Genomic DNA, 14,723 nt, shown 5'->3' on the forward strand with positions numbered 1-14,723 from the left:
TAATATGTTGAACTTGATTCTAGTCTCTTAGAAGAAAATGGATCTGTTTTATGTGTTCACTGATGAGAAAATGTATATAGGACGGTGACACATATAAGCTTACATGCGAAAATTTTCAAATCTACCTTATTTTGCTTAAAAATAAAACTATGTAGTTTTGAATAATGGATTCAAGCTACCTTCTGAAATTCACACCACATCCTAAAGGTTTTCCGAAAAGTAATTGAAGAAAATAGGTTACTAAAATCTGCGATAAAAATGACATGATAAAATTTAATTGAAAAAAGTAGGTTATTAAAATATTTAGTAAATTTATGATGATAAACAGACTTTAACCAGCACGCCTTATAAAAAAAACTAAACATTTCATTTCAATCAATACATTATACTTGAATTTGTCACGTCTTCTTTAGATAAATTCTCTTGACTATATATGTGTTTATGTTTTGTTTTTCTTTTCTTCAACTATTAAAGGAGGTTGGGTGAATTTGAATACAGCTAATTAAAACCGTATAGTTTTGATGTTAATTTAAACATAGCAACATGGTTTTAAAAAGTTTCACATGTAAATTTAAATACATGAGAACCTGTCAACCCAAATTCATCTTTTCATCTACACATCGTTCTTTTAAAAACCAATAATACGGTGAGAACTACATACAACCACATAATACACTTATACATGATACGTTGAATGTAAATTTTGTAATGCATAAGACAGTTACGTAACTGTCACACTTTTTCTCTCAAACTACTTTAATCAACACAATATTCTCATAAAACTACGTGCTTCACACCTCTTTCCTTTTTCAACACGGTTTGTTTAATCTTCCTATTTTCAACTTTCTTAATTACTAAAATTTATTTCGTAATTAAAGTGCATTTCCTATTTCTTTTATTTAGCTTGTAATATAACCAACACATTTTCTTTCTTTCATATTCATATACCTGCCAAACCGTCTCAAGATTCACGCCCCCAAATTACCGTTAACAACAATAATAATAATAATATTATCATTCACATTCACATTCACATTCACTAACAAACTTTTCAACTCAGATCCCTAAATCCCGTCTGCAAACACGGACACAATATTATTATTCCGATGGGAGCATTGCCGTCAACGCCGCGTTGGGGCGGCGACGTGTCACCGGACACGGCGGAGTATCTAATCGGAACATTCGTCGGAGATAAATCGTTTCCGCTTAATTCGGATTACTGGAATAAGTTACTCGAGCTTCCGTTTGATCTCCATTGGCCGACTAATCGTGTCCAACAAGCTTGCCAGACATTAGGTGAGCTATTTGTTGTTAGTTTTTCAAATTAGGTTGAAATTGGAAGGTTTTGTTTGGTTAATAGTGTTTGGTTTGTGAATTGAGATGCATTGATGTATTATAGTTTGAGTTTGAGCTGGAGTTAAGCTGCATTTGCTGTATTTGTTGATTATTGTTATTATTAACTCAATTAACATGATAATTTAGGGGATTTTGGTGTTGATTTTTAAATTAGGTTGAAACTGGCAGGTTTTGTTTGATTAATAGTGTTTGGGTTATGAATTGAGATGCAATGATGCATTACGAGTGATTTAGTTTAGGTTTGAGCTGGAATTAAGCTGCATTTAATGTATTTGCTGCATTTGTTGATTGTTAATTCAGTTTATATGGTATTTTGGGGGATTTTGTTGTTAATTATCAAGTTAGGGTTTAAATGAGGATGAATTTTACAGGTTTTGTTTGATTAATAGTGTTTGGTTTATGAATTGAGATGCAATGATGCGTTAGCAATGATGTTAGTTTATTATGAGCTGGAATCAAGCTGCATTTGGTGTATCTGTTTATTATTGGTTCAGTTAACATGGTGATTTGGGGGTGTTGTTACTTATTGGGGTTTAATTGAGGTTGAATTTGCAGGTTGTGTTTGATTAATAGTATTTTCCTCATAAAATTGAGATGCGTTGATGCATTATAGTTTTGAGTTTGTGCTGAAATTAAGCTGCATTTGATGTATTTGTTTATTGCTAATTCAATTAACATGGTAATTTGGGAGATTTTGTTGTTACTTTTCAAATTAGGGTTAAAATGTGGTTGAAATTTCCAGGTTTTGTTTAATTAATAGTGTTTGGTTAATTGAGATGCAATGATGCATTACAAGTGATGTTAACTTAGGTTTCAGCTGGAATTAAGCTGCAATTGATTTATTTGTTGTTTATTGATTTATGTATTTGTGCAGCACAAAACAATAGTTCTACAAGGCATCTTGCAAAGATCTTAATTCACTTATCACGGTGTTTGCAAGAATGTGTTTCTAATCCAGATGTGATATCAGCTGCTTCAATGAAGGCTGTAAATGCATCTTACATTTCATCTGTGTTCTTAAAGTATTTAATTGAAAATTTGAATAGTGAAAACCTTGAAGATTTGTATTTATCTCTAGACGAGAGTGAACCAGTACCAAGCAATATCCATAAAGGTAATTAATATAACATTCTAATATATTTCCCTGTTACTGTAGTACAACTTTCAGGTTTCTAGTGATTTTGTTCAATGGATTATTTGTAATGGCTGTGTAGTTTTATCAACTAAAATGGTTTGTTATTGTTTTATGTTGACCACAGACGAGAGCATTATAAATATGGTTATGCATGCCGTGCTTAGCTATATTGGCAGAGTGGATGTAAGGTATATTTCAGGTTATTGCTATATTTGTTTTGAGCTCTATATATAAAGTTCGACCTTGGCTCGTGAGTAGTTTTTTGGGCTCGAGCTTGGCTGAGCTCTATTTCTACTGCTCGAATTCAGATCATGAGTAGTTTTTCAGGCCTGAGGTTGACTTGTATATATTTTTTTAATTAATTTGTATACATTTATAACTATAATTCATATAAATACATTAAATTATTTATATTACAGGCAAGTTTAGGCTAGCAAGTCAGCTCAAGCCTGGGCACGTTTATTAAGCAAGCTTATTTTTAGGCTCAAGCTCGTTTAAACTCGACGTGATTCGAGTTTTTAACGAGTCGATCTCGAGTAGCTCACTAGCAGCTTGGCTCGTTTTAGTCGTTTACACCATGTCACCACCAGTAGTAGGATTTATGGTTTATTTTCTAATTTTGTTTATATAAATACTCAGTCCAAAGACGAATCTTCTACATCATGAACTGCTGAACTTCATGCTCATTGCTATGTCTACTCAGCTTCTTTCCGGACCATCACCTGGACCAAATGATGTTCACCCTTTCATTGATGCAGCAATGAGTCAGGTAACCAGTTAACCACCAGGTCACTAACAATGTGATGGTGTATTTTATGTTATCAAAGATATATTCTAACAGTATATTATAACTAAGCGAGCCATCCTCATTAAATGAAATCTACAACAATGATGAAAGAAACAAAATATAATTTGCAGGAGTCTTCTTTGGTAGGTTTGGTTGTTCATAAACTGCTGCTTAATTACATTTCACGCCCACGATCCAAAAATAGCGCATCATATACGTTAATATCTGAAGAAAATCAGCTTGGTGTACTGAAGAGAGTTGGTTCTGCTGCTGGTATATTAGACTTGGCTTCTTACATTGTTTTTTCATTTGGACATAGGCTTGTAAACGAACTGAACGAACCTGAACGGAGCATGTTCATGTTTGTCGTTTAACCATAACCTAACAAACGATCGAACACGAACAGTTAAACGAATGGGATTTTGTTCATTTTTGTTCGTTAAGAAAATGACTGTTTGTGTTTGTTGACAGTATAAACGAACAGTTCACGAACTTAAACTAATGAACATAACTTACTATAGATGAGCGAACATAACTAATCTAAAACTAGTTAAAAGCAATGTGAAGAACAGTTTGTTGGGCTTAAAGAGTTACTCAAATAGACTAAGTTGTATGGGCCAAAAAATTTCAAATGAATAATTAACAAATGTAAAGTAACGAACTTAAACAAACGTAAACTAACGAACATTAATGAACGTAAACGACCAAATATGAATGAATGAAAAAGACATGTTCATGTTCTTTCATTGAATTAAATGAACATTTTTTGTCCATGTTTGTTTGTCTGTTAACTTATAGCAGTCAGTCAGTACTTTTGTATATGTATGATTGTACGTATCTAATAAAATGTTGTTTATATTTTACTTGCAGCAAATATAGTGTTACTTCCATTTAGTTACTTTGTGAATTCAAGTTTTGAAGCATCTAGAAGTCAACTGGCTGACAGCAGTATCAACATATTACTTATTTTAATTCATTATAGGAAATGTATACTTGTAGAATCTGTGAAAAACAGCAATGTTAATGTCGATTCTGAATCTGTTTTGAAAGATGAAACTTATTTTGCTGAAAATCCTTATAATAAAGCATTGGAAAACGTTAGGGATGTTGAGTGTAAGATCCTTTTACCCTTTTATTTTTTTCTTTCTTTTTAATTATTGTATTTAACTTTTGTATCCAATATTGCAGTTGACCGTGTGGATATTGAGGGAAACGCAAATAGTGGTCCAATTGTGAGATTGGCTTTTCCTTCTCTTTTTGATACACTTGGAATGTAAGATCTCGGCTTTATTTATTTTGTTTGTGGCTATTGTATTTTGACCATTATACACACACTAAAAGGCAAACTTTGATTGTGAGTGAAAAACACTATTTACTTCTTACAAGTTTAAAGCATGGATTTTCAAGTTACAAAAAGGCCCCTTTAAACTTACTATTTACAAAAAGGCCCCTCTAAACTTACTAATCATGTTACGCCGCATGACCACTAATTTTTATTTTTATTTTTTGTTTTTCTCTTATAACTTTTAAGATACAATGTTTTTGTAAAGTTTCGAATATGGCGTTGCGACGTGCTTATTTTGATCAACGTATTGATATAAATTTTGTTCAAAACCGAGTTGTTAGTGTTAGTGGTAACGTACAAGTGATCGAAGCACAAATTACACGTCATTAAAACACATCATATTTTACTTATATTGTAAGGTGACGTCATTTACCCTTTTCGCCAGTCTAATTATACAATATAGTGTGTTATAACATTACAAATATGCTGTTCTGACGCGTTTATGCCCTTTGCAGGTGCTTGACTGATGAAACTGCAGTTTTGTTATTGTATGCGTTGGTTCACGGGAATTCAGCCTTTTTGGAATATGTTTTGGTTCGAACGGATATAGATACATTGGTATGAATCAAATCAGTATTTTTACCAGTTTTATTTTTGATTAAAGGAAAAAAGAAAACACTATTTTTTGCTGATTTTCGTACATATTCAATGTTGAATGTTCAGTTGATGCCTTTGTTGGAGACACTTTATGATACTTCAAGGAGAACATCAAATCAAATATATATGGTGCTGATTATACTGCTTATACTTAGTCAAGATGCTTCTTTTAATGCTACCATTCACAAGCTGGTAACTAACTTCATATAAATATTAAATTCTTTTGTTTTTTCTATTGGTGAGAATTTCATATATTGTGATAAGCTTTGTGAAATATCATTCATTCAACTGTTAGATCCATTAAAAGTGTTAAGATCCTGGTGCATTTTTTTGTTGGTGGGTAAATATGAAATTTTAAGGTTAAAAATTGAAGGAAAATCCCAATTTTATATATAAAAAACTACGGTTAAAGCAGACATATTCTGAATTGATTCTAATGACGTGTGTAAATCTGATATTTTTATTAGTTGTTAAGGGTATATATGATGTTTCAGAAGTTTGTATATATGAGATAATTATTTTTATGTACCGGTGTCTTTTATTAGATTCTGCCTTCGGTTCCATGGTATCAAGAACGCCTTCTGCATCAAACATCTCTGGGTTCACTTATGGTCATTATTCTAATTAGGACAATGAAGTATAACATGTCAAAGATGCGTGTAAGCCAACAGCCCAACATAACCATGAAATATATTCTCACATATGATGATGTTAACTTTTTACATGTGAAATGTGAACAGGATGTTTATCTACACACCAATTGCCTTGCAGCTTTGGCTAACATGGCGCCACATGTGCATCGGTTAAGCTCATACGCCTCACAACGCCTCGTGAGCCTTTTTGAAATCTTGGCACGCATGTATGCATTTTTGTCATCTTTTTTGGGCCTTATTATTATTATTTTATTTTTTTTCATTCTCAAGTCTCTGATTACTGCTTATATTTAGATATGCAAAACTAGCAGAAGTTAAGAATGATAAAATGCAAATGAGTGACCCCAAGGATGATGATAAACTTCCTGAAGATACAGTAATTAACCAAATCTTGTTATTACTTCACGTATGTTGTTTTTATTATATAATTTACTAAATTATAATGCTTTGTTTCAGTCAGCAGAATTGCATATATATACCGACTTCCTCAGGATTGTTTTAGAAATACTTAATGCAATCTTGACCTATGCGCTACCGAGGAACCCAGAGGTACATAATTAAAATTATTAGTTACAGGTGGGAAGATGGGTGGGCCCACAGGATGGGTTATGGGTAGGGATGTAAACGAGCCAAGCCTGATCTCATCTGGGCTCGGGCTCGGTTTGTTTTCTTGGTAGAGTTCAGCTCAAGCCGAGCTCAGCATGTTTTGAGCTCTAATTCTAAAGCTTGAGCTCGTCTTGCGAGTACTTTTTCAAGCTCAGCTTGGGCTCAGGCTCGGGCTTGGCTCATTTATTATTTATTAATTAATTCGTATACATATATAATTATATTTATATATATTTTAACATTAATTTTTGCAACAATTTATATTTAGTTATTGTTATCATATTATATGTTGCTATTTAGTATAAAGATACATATTAAATTTAAATTATATAAACAATAGGCTCGTTTAGGCTCACGAGGCAGCTCAAGCTCAATAAGTAAAGCTCGGGCAACAGCTTAATTTAGGCTCAAGCTCGTTTAAGCTCAGCTTGATTCGTTCTTTACGCGAGCCGATCTTGAGTAGCTTATGATCGGCTCGCTTTTTTCAATCTTTTCATGTTTATAGAAATAAATAGTGCATCCATATGATTAAAAAAATTGCAAGAATTATTTACATATTTGTATAAAATGATAATTTTTCAGGTATGCGTTAAAATTAGACTTCTGATTTCAGCTACAGTCAACATGTTTGATATAAAATCAAAGCCGAACTGCCATTAATAAATAACAAGTAAATGTTTACATTTTATGACGTCTTGACTATCTGAATGCGGCAGGTGATTTATGCAATTTTGCATAGGCAAGAGGTTTTTCAGCCTTTCCGGAATCATCCACGCTTCAATGAGTTGCTTGAAAATATCTTTTCTGTATGTAAAAAAATCATGATTTTTAAACCTTTAATCTAATTGTGAATCTTGATTTGAAGTATTGTAATTATGTTGTGGCATTTAGGTCTTGGATTTTTTCAATAGCCGAATGGATGCACAAAAGTTGGATGGCCAGTGGTCAGTTGAGAAAGTGCTTCAAGTTATTAATTTAAATTGTAGATTTTGGCGAGGAGACGGGATGAAGGTAATAATAAATATTTGCCCTGCGTGTAAAACAATTTTATGAACTTTAAGGAAGTTTGGATTTGTCTTCGTTTACATACCAAATAGGCAATCAACTTTTTTTCACAAAAAATATACATTTTGGTAGTTTGATATAATTAAGGTTAAGGTTTATAATTTAACTGTTGTATGAATGTAAGTTCATTCCTGGTTTTAATTTAGATGTTCACTCAACTACGATTCACGTACGAGCAAGAAAGCCATCCTGAAGAATTCTTCATTCCATATGTGTGGCAGTTAGTAATCTCTCGTAGGTATATACAAGTCATGTAATATGATTGTATAGATTTATGCTACATTTTTAACGGGTCAAACGGGTAAAGAATGAAAGTCAATATATAAAACATGCTACATCTTTTATTTAAAAAGTTAGATTATTGTTGGTATAGTGTATTATTTGTAATCATATTGACATTTGATGCATTATTATTTATAACTACAATTTGAAAAGTTTTTGGGTTAACACGACCCACTTGTTTTGACCCGTACAGAAATTTGCCCGTTTGACTTTGAGCTTGGCCCGTTCATTATGTTCATAATCCACTTTGTTATGCAGTGGTTTCAGTTTCAATCCCAGTAGCATAAACTTATTTCATATTGAGCTGCCTGTAGAGGTTTGTTTATTATTATTATTATTATTATTATTACCTTTTTTTGTGTTTTTTATTTCTTTTAATAAAAAAATATATGTTTGGGTTTGTTGGTTACACTTATGAATGCAGGTTAGCTATGCTCTTGGGGAGACGAATAATGACCAGAATATGAAGTTAAATGAGAAGGAGGCCGTGGAATCATCCGTGTGATAGAACACAATTGTTTTATGTAAATAACTAAATACACAGAGAAAAGCAAATGCTTATAAATAAATAAATGTATACGAAAAATGATTTTCTAACAGAAGTTTTTGACAAGGTAGGCTTAATTCTTGTAGCAAAAACCAGTGAAGTTGTAATATTATTGAGGTGTTTGATTATACTTTTTTCCCACCAAAAACAATGGTTAATTTTGTATTGTGTAGGAATGTGTTAGAATTTGAATTTGTGAATTAATCCTATATTTGCAAACAAAATCATAGAGTTTTACAGATGTATACTGATATACTGATTACATGTGGTTTGTATTATTTTATCTTTGATAGTAGTTGGATAAATATATAATTTGAAACTAGTAAAAAATGGAGCAAGTCAATATTTGACATATATAAAACTAATTACAATTAACACTTGCAATTAAACTGCTTAATATTGCCATAATGGTAGTTAAAGAACCGAAATTGAACATTAAACCTCATAAGATCCCTCTCAAATTAATATAACTTATCATCCTACTATACTATTAAAACAAATGAGATTTCCTTCACATGCCCCTTCTCTATTGGTCCATTACCTTTGTTTCCAAATATATTAAGACAATTAAATAAATCAAAAAGAAATTAAAATACTAATAATTAATGTAAGCATTAAACTTTAAGTTTCAAAACCAGCTTTCCAATATTCAATTGTTTCAACTTCAATACCCGGTTTCCTTGATATTCAATTCCTTTTAACCTAATCACCAAAATCCCTCAATTAACTGGGTTAATGTCAGCTAAAAACTAATTCCAGTTTGATGCATTCCAGTTACATAATGTTATGCTTCTTAACACTCAACAAAAGAAAAATATATTAATAAAAATAAAAATTTGTAGGTCTAAGAACAGGTTTATGATAAACAAACTAAGAACATTATTATTTTACAAGCAAGAGACTAAGAAGCTGGGAGAAGTAAACCTTACAACTACTCATCAAAAAAGAATACAAAAAACTACACATTAACTAAAAAAAAAAAAGATAATCCATATCCATTCATATTCATACATCATCATCCATATTGATTTGCATATCTCATTGATTTGTGTTGGGTGTGAGACATGGAAAAGAAGGAATAGATTGCAATATTAACTTCCTGCTGCTTCTTTGTCCCATGACTGAGTTATGTGGAGGTGACACTCTCTTGCTGTTTGGTGAACTAGATTTTACACCACTGATTGGAGACCCATTGTTCTCTTCAAAAACATCCGCTACCTCGTTTTCTCCCACCGTTTGTAGTGGCTTACTCCCGCCTATTTTGAAAGAATTCATCTTTCCAAATCTCGGGTTAGAGGATGATCCAACGGCTAGAAATGATCGCGGCGGCTTGCCCTTTGTGTTCAGCAACGGATTAGATTGTCTCGTGCTACAAAAATAAAAATATAATTAGATAAAATTAAAATGAGCACTTTAATAACACATATAGCATGACATGTTTAACTATTTATAGAAATAATAAGTTACAATTAACACGTTTTTAATTGCGTCATTGACATGTTTTTTTACCTGCCAAAACGCGAAGGAGTTGCAGAAACCGGCTCGGCTTCAATATGCAATCCCGTCTGCAAGCTTCCGTCACTCCCATTCTCGTCACACTCATTGACTTCAAGATCCATTTCCGAACCTATAAAATGCATTGACATAACACAAATGAAATAATTTTGTTTTCAAATAAAATGTTAATCCCGTCCTGTGTTACAAAATGCGCGCTTACCATCCTTGCGACCAAATGTATTTTTACACCCTTCACATCTGCAGTTGACAGAGCATCCGACACCACCCTTTACAAAGAAACCGTATAACCAAAATCATTATTAATAAATAAAAACATGTCAAGTTCAATCTTTTGAATTTACTCACAAGTAGAAACTTTAGGTTTAAACATAAAGCTAGAAACAAGTTGAGCTCAAGCCCTTTTTAAGTTAAACAAACCAAGCTAAGGCTCGGCCCGTTTACACCCTTAGTTACCTCTACCCAACAGTGTGCATGAGTCCGAAATAACTGACCCGTAACACAATAACCGAACCCAACCCAAAACCAGCGGTTTGGTTTTATGTTTTTACAAAAACCAAATTTCCAGTTCGGCTTCGGTTTGCTTTACTGAAAACCATAAAAACCAAACGGAGCCCGTAAAATAAAAAAAAACGACCTGTTTATTATAAATTATAACTTTTATTTATGAATGTTAAGTAATTTATAACGATGATAATAAATAGTGTAAGCCTAATATTTTAAGCTCAAATGTGTAATAATCAATTAACTATTAAGCAACAGAAAAACTTTAGACCCAAAGTTTCAGGCCCAAATTCATAATTTTGGGCTAAATTTTTTTGGCCCAAAAGTTTTAAACCCAAATGGCGAAACCGCAACCGAACCAAACTCATTGTGACAACCAAAAACTGAAAAAACCAATACCAACATCAACACAAGTACAGCAAGAGAGAAGTACCTGATAGCATTCACAGTATTTCTTGAGGCAACCGGATTTTTTGCAATTGCAGCCTCGTTTGTGTCGAGCTGAAGCCGGAGTGTTGCTAGACTCATCCTGCATTTAAAAAAAAACAAAGAAAAGTTATTATACACAATATACACAAATTTTTAAATTCACTAATGTACTCGGTGTGTGACCCTAACCTCTTGCATATGATCAGAGGTTTTAATAACTTTAGGAGCAAACGCAAGAGGGTTGCGGGACTCAATCTGCTTCCGAGTTGCAAGCACCGTGTCTTCATGTATCGGTTTGTTGAAACATTCGAGACACGAACACGGCTCCACACAGTAAACACCCGCAGCAAAGCATTCACAATAACTGAAATCGGTATTTCACATGTGAAAAATCAGAAATTACCAAATTACCCCTATACTCATATGCACAATCAACTTATATAAAGATTTATAGAACATACAGCTTCAAACACTTGGATTTTTTACAGTTACACCGCTTACACGCCTCCACCTCAGCATTTTCCGCCCTACGCCTGTGAAAGTCAATTAAAAAGTCAACTACTGATTGCAGCTAATATAATAAGACTATTCAGTAACTTGCCTTTTCTTTCTTGGGCTAGTTTGACTTAGGCTTAACTCATCATTAAGTGCAAAGCCTTTAGAAGCATCTTCAGCAACATTAACAGCAGGCCCGATATTATCCTCGAAAGAGGGTGCATCAGACAATGATGTCATCAAATCTTGACCCGAACCAATGGAATGATAAGTAACTGGAGGTGAAATAATAAGTTGTCTACCAGAGCCCGAGCTTTCCAGGTTCACAACTTTATGGTCTACCAAATTTGAAGCGATAGCGTTTAAATGCAAACCGATTCCAGGTAAAATACATCTAGAGGAATTATTATCACTGGGAGCAACGGTTTGATTGGATTCTGAAACATTTGCAGAGTTAGAGTTTGAGATGTCTTCTAAGTGCTTTCTTCGAGACCCCGTCATCTCAAAAAGTAGACAACGTCTTCTTATGCCACGGTATAAATTAGATCCACCCTAAATAAATATAAACATGTTAACCGATGTAACCGAACCAAAAAAACAAACCCAACAAAAAACCAACTCTAAAGATATGATTCTACTCAGATATGTTTTTGAAACTCTTAATTTATGTAAAAGATTTTGTGTACGTTAAGTATACAACAAGTTTAAATTTTAAACATTGTAGAAATGATGTGAAATAATTTGAAGATTTAGATGCTAAACTAGCCTTATAGAGTTACTTCCAAACGGTTTTCAATAACACGTAACCGAAGCCCAAAACCGACTAAAACCAACCCGTAGAATCGAAACAGAACCCAAATCGACTCGTTTAAAATCAAGCGGGCCCAAAACATATTTACTCGTGTAAATTCTCACCTCATTATCGGCATCTTCCACCGGCTCTCCAACTTCAATATTATTTAAAGATATTTTAGCAACCGTTGCACGGTTATCAACTGCCACTATTAAACCTTCATTGTCTTCTGAAATATTATCCCCATTAGGATGTAACGTGTTTTGACCGGGACCCGCATAGGGAACCGTATCACTTGGTGAGTTAAAATTAAGCAACTCTGAATCATCAGATATCAAACTGTCCCAATCACATGTTGATGCTTCTTTATTATTAGAAAGTTCATTTATTCCATCAACATTTGCTTCAATATTAAACGGACCGTTTTCAGCGCGGTTGTTGATGAATGGAACGGATGATGTTGATGGGCCCACCGATTTTACCAAGTGTGTGTCTAGACGAATGGGTTCGTAGCTTAATTTTCTTGACTCAAGATTTGAGCAAGCGTTTGATGGTAATACAGAAGTGTTGGTAATTGAGTTGCAGGAATTAAAATCCGGTTGCTGGTTTAACGGGTTTTGGGTAGCGTTTGAATTAACGTCATTGGTTTCTGCTTTCTTTAAATCATCGGAAGTAAGTTCGGGTTTTGATGATTCGGAAAACTGGTGCCTGAAAATTCAAAATTTAGTTAGCGAGAATATTATATAAAAATAGATTCGGTACCCGTTAAAACAACCGGGCCGGATTGACCCACGACACATTCTGTCCAAAAGTTTCCAACTTTACGATAAATAATCAAGGTGGCGAAATGGACTCAAACAGGTTGGTAAGAGGTCAAAACAAACGACCCGGGTCGACCCACAATACTTTTTGTCCAAATTTTCAATTTATATATATATATATGTGTGTGTTATATTCAATAACGATTTTTTTTTTTGGATAAAATGCTTTTATAGTATGTAGTGTTACAAACTTAAATAAACAAAAATACATTGCGAGTTTTGACTCATTTGGCAAGTTTCTTTTTAAGCTAACATTTTCTTTGTTACCCGTTTGACCCATTAAATGAGATTAAACAAAATCCCAATAAACGCATTCATAAATTAGTCGCGTTACCTTTTAAGGAACTTTGAATCTTTGAGGGTACTGACGTGAGGCGAAGCGAAAACAGTCGGAAGTGACGCAAAGCTTAGAGTGCTAAACGTCTGACTAAAGTGCACGGATTTAACGGGTTGGATAGGTGAAAGACTGTTGATGTAGTTAAACACAGGGGAGTCCTGCAAAAAACATACAACAAAATGTTTCAATATGATTAGTTATAACTTATTATAGAGAATCTTGAATCTTTTAAACTTTAAAGTTTAGCAAAACTGATTATCATTAATTATGGTCAGTTTTAAGTTTACCAAAATCTTGAATCTTTAATATAACCAGTTATATATTAGGAACCTTGAATCTTTGAATGCTTACTAAAACTGATTATCATTTATTATGGTCAAAAAACTAAATTTGGAAACAAAAACTGGTTAAAAAAATTAATACTAATAATAATAATAATAATAATAATAATAAAATTAAAAAAAGTTACTGATTACACTTATGACTTGCTAAATTGGACTTTATAATCAATTTTTTTACAAGAAACTCTTTCATGATTCATTTAAATTCATTACTTTGATCCTAAAAAACAACATTCATAAACTGTTTTACCCAAATCCAAAAACTGCATAAATCTTATTAAAAAAAAAACTAATTGCAATGAACTAAAACCCAGATCAAGAAACAAACCCTAACCCTAAAGATAGAATCAGATCCCTCAAATTAACACTAAATCCGCCATAAAACCCTAAAAAAACTCAAACCCACAAAAACCCAAATCAAGAAAACACTAAATTCATCAAATTGAGTCTCCAATTTGCCCAAATCAACACAAAATCAAAAACCCAGAAAAACCCACATCAAGAAAACACTAAATTCACCAAATTGAGTCTCCAATTTGCCCAAATCAACACAAAATCAAAAACCCAGAAAAACCCACATCAAGAAAACACTAAATTCATCAAATTGAGTCTCCAATTTGCCCAAAACAACACAAAATCAAAAACCCATAAAAACCCAATTCACCTCAAACTTAGAAACCGGAGCAGCGATCTGGGTCCTCTCCGGAGTATCCATTACAATACCCATTTCTTTATCCGGATCTTTCTCATGACCCATCTGACCAAAATTGTTGCTTTTTGTGGTGAGTAAACAAGATGATGAGATAATAATAATATTCAAGAATAATAATAAGTGGGAAGGGCGGGAAGCAAGTTTTTATTTTTTGGAGTGATAGTGATAGAATACAAGAAACCCCACACTCACTCACTTGAGTATTATTATTATTATTATTATTATTATTATTATTATTATTATTATTATTGTATAGATATATAGATATAGATATATATATAGATATAAGAAACAATGTAAATTGGGAAAGTAAAAGGTAACGTAAACTAATGATGATTTGTAATTAAGGGTGTCAGAGATTAAAAATTATTAAAAACCTTAATGTGTTTTGATTATGTTTTTT

The 14,723-nt window shown here is 32.8% G+C and overlaps 2 protein-coding genes across 2 annotated transcripts; one reads left to right on the forward strand and one right to left on the reverse strand.

Annotated features, from left to right (window-relative positions):
• Positions 1 to 960: 960 nt before the first annotated feature.
• Positions 961 to 8,541, forward strand: LOC143586561 (uncharacterized). Its single transcript, XM_077068086.1, has 18 exons — positions 961 to 1,296; positions 2,231 to 2,470; positions 2,616 to 2,679; positions 3,131 to 3,260; positions 3,410 to 3,551; positions 4,149 to 4,391; positions 4,467 to 4,551; positions 5,079 to 5,181; positions 5,287 to 5,412; positions 5,766 to 5,879; positions 5,961 to 6,079; positions 6,168 to 6,249; positions 6,330 to 6,422; positions 7,196 to 7,285; positions 7,371 to 7,490; positions 7,691 to 7,782; positions 8,085 to 8,142; positions 8,251 to 8,541. The coding sequence occupies exons 1-18, from the start codon at positions 1,107 to 1,109 to the stop codon at positions 8,329 to 8,331; spliced, it is 2,172 nt and encodes a 723-aa protein (XP_076924201.1). The 5' UTR covers positions 961 to 1,106; the 3' UTR covers positions 8,332 to 8,541.
• Positions 8,542 to 9,117: 576 nt separating this feature from the next.
• LOC143586562 (protein tesmin/TSO1-like CXC 2) lies at positions 9,118 to 14,485 on the reverse strand. The gene is made up of 10 exons (XM_077068087.1): positions 14,273 to 14,485; positions 13,265 to 13,425; positions 12,232 to 12,817; positions 11,423 to 11,868; positions 11,283 to 11,354; positions 11,011 to 11,185; positions 10,826 to 10,921; positions 10,091 to 10,157; positions 9,883 to 10,000; positions 9,118 to 9,736 (listed from the first exon to the last, which is right to left on the reverse strand). Exons 1-10 carry the CDS (start codon positions 14,363 to 14,365, stop codon positions 9,412 to 9,414), a joined length of 2,139 nt encoding a protein of 712 aa, XP_076924202.1. The 5' UTR covers positions 14,366 to 14,485; the 3' UTR covers positions 9,118 to 9,411.
• Between the last annotated feature and the right edge of the window lie 238 nt (positions 14,486 to 14,723).

This window comes from Bidens hawaiensis, unplaced genomic scaffold (assembly GCF_021521415.1).
Source record: "Bidens hawaiensis isolate Kalapana, Puna unplaced genomic scaffold, B.hawaiensis_p1.1 tig00034696_1, whole genome shotgun sequence".
Classification (NCBI taxonomy): Eukaryota; Viridiplantae; Streptophyta; class Magnoliopsida; order Asterales; family Asteraceae; genus Bidens; species Bidens hawaiensis.